Raw genomic sequence first — 4,966 nt, forward strand, 5'->3', positions numbered from 1 at the left:
GATCCGCCGAGGTTGTGTAACATCGCACTATCCGATTCCCCCGACCCCTGTATAGAGATTCCCGCCAACCTGGTTATTGTTCGTCTGCCGCGCCCGTGATTCGGTTAGTCGTCCGTCTGACCCGAGGACCAAAGTGTCTGTGTTGGAGCGCTAACCAACAGTGTTACATAGTGTGTTTATCCTTTGCAGACCATGTGCATGCTCACAAACCTATAGAACACACTACAGGAAAGTGAAAACCCTAAAAAGCATTACAGGGCCCCTTTAAAAGAGTCGGATCAGTCCCAAGTGATCTGTGTTTTCCAGGCAGGGATTTGTTTTTACAGAGTGCCATTGGAAGTAAACTCAACCTGGCTCACGTATAAAGAGTGGACCAGGAATAGCAATCAAAAAATAAATATTACCGTCTTACGTCTCCAAATGAATCATTTTAGAGCATGTTGTTGTTGAGAACAAAACTTGAGAAGGTTTAATGCTGCTGAGGCTGCAGAAGTACAACATTTGTGAGAAAAACAACACACCTAGATCTCTCCTCCTTCCCCCTTTTTTCATCACTCCTCATGGGCCTCTCCTTAAAACAGATCCTGACAATGAAGTACAGCCGTTTGGTTTACAGTAACAACAAGGTCCGAGTCCCTTTGAGCTTTTTGATGTCTGCCGAGCATGGAGGATGGATTAAGACTGCAGAGCCCTGGAACAAGGCCATAAAATATCCATGTAAAAAAGCCAAGAACATGTGGGGAACACACTCGAATGAGGCCCTGACAGCACGGAAATCAAACACTGATGACAAGGGGATCTTTGACTTACTTAGAATAGCAAATCCTGAAATCACCGAAGTCACATTTTCCAAGAAGACAGGGTGTCTAGGTATTTACATTAATGATGTGACCGTCTATGTTTCCTGTAGTTCAGGGGTCTCAAACTCAAGGCCCGGGGGCCAAATCCGGCCCGCGACTTCATTTTATGTGGCCCCGCAAGAGCTTGCAAAGAATATAATACGTTCATTATACGGTTACATGCCGATTTACAGAAGCAGGTTGCCCATAAACTACATGTCCCACAATGCATCTCCTTTTGTGACATGCCACTGAAGAGATTTGCAATTATTTGCCCTAGACTTCTGCTTTCATACGTAGTTAATTAGTAAGTTATTATCCTATCCAATAATAATCCAATTCAGAGGCAGTAATGTAATATAATACATTATTTTATATTTATAGTATATATTTATATAGTTACAACCGGCCCTTTGAGTGCAACCTTTATGCGAATGTGGCCCGCGCTGAAATGTAGTTTGACACCCCTGCTGTAGAAATTTAATTGCTTCTTTACTGCACTTTTAGTGTACAGTTTTATTATTATGCTGCTGTGTTTATTGTTTTTTTTGTAACTCTGGCACAACAATGTCCTTCGGGATAAATAAACTCTTATCTTATCTTAGACCAGTTGTCTTAAATATGATCTTAAATGTGTGTTTTTTTCTCCTCCTTTGTAGGCGATCGATATTTTTACATAAACAACGTGAACACTCAGGTGGAGTTCAAGTCTCATCAGTGGTTCGGAGCTACATTGCGTTCCCATGGCAACAGCATCCTGGTAAGAATTAGAAAATTGAACTGTCGATGATTTTAAATATTTTTAACCAACCTCATCATGAACTACAAAATATTGGGCAATGACATTGATTTTGTTGAACTTCTTTTTTTGTACAGTTCTTGATAAAAAATAAACACATTTCCCTTCAATTTCCATAAAAATACTACTTTTTGACATTATTCAATTAGTTACTTTTTAGCACTGATCATCACATTTTGATTGTTAGACCTTTAAATAATGCCAATGTTCGAAAAATGGACATTTTAGCTACAAGGTTTACATAGAATTATAATAAAAGATAATGTTCAACTTTCCAAATATAATACTCATTCTCTTACCAAAACAATCCCAATATTCAAAATGTAAAATCCAAAAGTGTCCAAAGTAGTGCACAAACGTAAATTGAATTGTATTTTGGGGATTTTTTAATATGAGCTCCATGTGGGTTAGCTCGATGTACTCTTCAGACAAGGTTGCAGAATGTTCCCTCAATGATTTAAAAATTGTAAACATAGGTAAACTTACACAACATATTTTGTTCACTACATGTATTTGTAGAAAATATATTGTCAGTTTCCATATAATGTTAAAAGGTTTGTAATAAACTTTCCATTAGCTTTTATACAGAGAGTTAGTGAACGCTGAATGCTAACAGTAACAATAATTCATGTTATCCAATTTAGTTTGAATCACAGCAACACAAATAGGTCCCAGGCAACAAGCTAGCATTGATAATTAATGTAGAAGACATTGAAAATAAGAGGCAGTGTTGATCTTATATTGCAGGGTACACTAGTTGGCACCATAACCATAGTTCAGATACTAACACAGTTTAAAGGTTGTCCCAGTTTATTGCATTTTGAAGCAATATGCTGCACTTTTACAAGGAGGAAGGGTGAGCACTAAACCATGAGTATGGCAAATAAAATCAAATATATTACCGCACATGAAATGCAAAGCCGTAGACAGCTGACGCTTAATGTGTAGTAAACATTTGAGACATTCCCCAGCTATTCTTAACAACCTGTTATCCCACAAACTCCATATGGCTCATATAATGTAACCCTTTGGCCATGGAAGTAGATTCCTCACAGCACACATTGTTTCCTCCGTAACTTCCAGCTGCTTTTGTATTTCTACCAAGAAAACGAGCCCACCCTCCAATCTTTTACGTCCATCGAGTACCGTTTTACTAGTTTCCAAATTTCAAGGGCTCTAAAAGCTTAACAGGCGTTCTGTGTGTAGTTACAGTGGATAAGCTTTGATTACATAAGTGATGTAAGGATCAGGATGTCATTGAGAGGTTTCTCTCGATATGTTTGCCAGGCTTGTGCTCCCCGGTACTACTGGAGAACCGAACATGACGAACCCTTCGCTGATGTCACAGGAACCTGCTACCTCTCTGTGGACAATCTGAAAACTTTTGTTGAGTACGCACCGTGCCGAACAGGTGAGTTTCTGCAACCCTTCAGAGAGGGCGTGGCCAACATCCGAGCAAGTGTAGTTTACCTTAGTCCAAAAGCCACATTAGTATTCAGTGTTTAGTCTGTGTCTTTCCACCTTGTAAATATCTTCTTTTAGCTCTGTTTTGGTCTTCAAAAACTGAGACGTGATGCAAAGAAAATGCAAAGTGAAATGGACAGGTCTGTGTTTGACTCAGATCTGACTCTGGATTCAGAACACAAACAGATACGATAACAACCCTAACCCAGAGGAAAGCATTCCTTGATGTCCTTTGCGAATATACGTCCATAAAGTATCTTTAACATTTCATCTGATAGGCTCAGAGTCAAATGCTTTTGTTTACTTAAACTAGAGGAGAATAACAAACACCGGTGTGAGTTTGTTGAGATTATGACCGTCCGGGCCAAAGTTACAGAGGGGGGATACCAAATGTAGCAGCCCTAACACTAGCTCTGCCAGATTAAGAAAGCTCCCTTTAAAATCCCGTATTACTTAAGATTTTAAATTTTCGTCAATGCCAAAGTAATCCAGTGATAGTTGTTTGTACCTGGGTGCATTGCAAACAGGTATTGCTAATCGCTTATTCCACATACTTGTACTTGTATGACTGTTAACAAATGTAGGCAAAAAAAACGTTAGTTTGCAAAGCTATCTGAGTCCATGGCGACATTTTACTAAATCCCCCAAATCATTCAATAACTTAGAGCAAGATTATCGCCCAAATCAAAGTAAGTAAATTAGAGGAGTTACTCTCTCTTGCATATACAGAGTACTAAGGTCGGGAATGTCCCAACCACACAGTTGTTATACTCCCAGAACACTGACACTATCCATATGAGTGGATCGAGAAGAGAGTTCAAATATTTGTTGGAAACCTGTGCACTTATCGAAGAAAACACCTTCAACTTCTATTCTCTTTTTAACTTGTTTTCTAGCATTTTGACAGTTTGTATAAATGTGTCTGTGCTAAATATTCTGTATATCGCTACCTGTATATCTTATGAAAGTTGCTGTCTACAATTCAGGTCAACTTTTTAAACGTATTGACTAAACCAGATAGTTAAAACAGTCACGAGATAAATTAAAAGCTACAAATCTGCCCTGAATTTGGACTTTTTTTGTGGTTTGTTCTGTTGTCTTTCAACACAGCAGATTGTTTTGTTTTGTTGTGTATGTCTATAAATGTGTATTAAATGTTATGTTAAGTGTCCCATGTTTGATGCTGTGCATTGCAGAAAGACATGGACCGGTTGGACAGGGCTTTTGTCAAGGTGGATTTAGTGCAGACTTCACCAAGGTAACATAAACATTTGTTGGATTTTTTTGTTTCCCCCATAATCCAACAAATAGCTAATCTGTTCTGATTGAAGTAAGCAGTGGAGATTCTGCTGTTTACATCAGATTTGCAGAGTTTGTTTGACACTCATGATGTAACTGTTGTGTTTCAGGACGGGAGGGTTGTGCTCGGAGGACCAGGCAGTTTTTACTGGCAAGGTGAGCTCCAAAGAATGTGAAACTGCATGGATTTTTCTTTCAAAAGATTCATAAAATCAATGCCTTTGTGTTTAAACAAGCTTTAGTTCAGGAGCAAGAGTTCAAAAGTCACATGTCTTATTTTAACCCCTGACTTTTAACCCTTTGTCAACCAATCATCCCACAGGCCAGCTGATCTCAGCCACCACAGAGGAGATTGTGAAGGCTTACTACCCTTCATACTTTCTACTCTCTGTTGTCGGACAGATTCAGACCAGACAGTCGCAGGGGAACTATGACGACAGTTACCTGGGTGAGGAAGTACACTTGAGTCAAATACATGTAAATGGTAAATGGAGTGTACTTATATAGTGCTTTATCCAGTCTTTGCGACCCCTCAAAGCACTTAACACACGCACGCACGCACGCA

The 4,966-nt window shown here is 39.1% G+C and overlaps 1 protein-coding gene and 1 long non-coding RNA gene across 2 annotated transcripts in view; one reads left to right on the forward strand and one right to left on the reverse strand.

Annotated features, from left to right (window-relative positions):
• The window catches only part of LOC104966567 (laminin subunit alpha-5-like), a 45,649-nt gene extending 45,449 nt beyond the window's left edge, over positions 1 to 200 (reverse strand). Inside the window, exon 1 of the mRNA XM_010795750.1 lies at positions 192 to 200. Coding sequence (XP_010794052.1) covers positions 192 to 200 — 9 coding nt within the window. The remainder of the gene's footprint in view (positions 1 to 191) is intronic.
• A 1,302-nt stretch (positions 201 to 1,502) lies between these two features.
• LOC104966203 (uncharacterized) lies at positions 1,503 to 4,847 on the forward strand. The gene is made up of 5 exons (XR_800642.1): positions 1,503 to 1,599; positions 2,926 to 3,049; positions 4,299 to 4,360; positions 4,512 to 4,557; positions 4,724 to 4,847. It is a non-coding gene; the product is annotated as an uncharacterized lncRNA (long non-coding RNA).
• The last annotated feature ends 119 nt before the right edge of the window (positions 4,848 to 4,966 follow it).

Source organism: Notothenia coriiceps, unplaced genomic scaffold (genome assembly GCF_000735185.1).
Source record: "Notothenia coriiceps isolate Sejong01 unplaced genomic scaffold, NC01 NC01_scaffold00037246, whole genome shotgun sequence".
Classification (NCBI taxonomy): domain Eukaryota; kingdom Metazoa; phylum Chordata; class Actinopteri; order Perciformes; family Nototheniidae; genus Notothenia; species Notothenia coriiceps.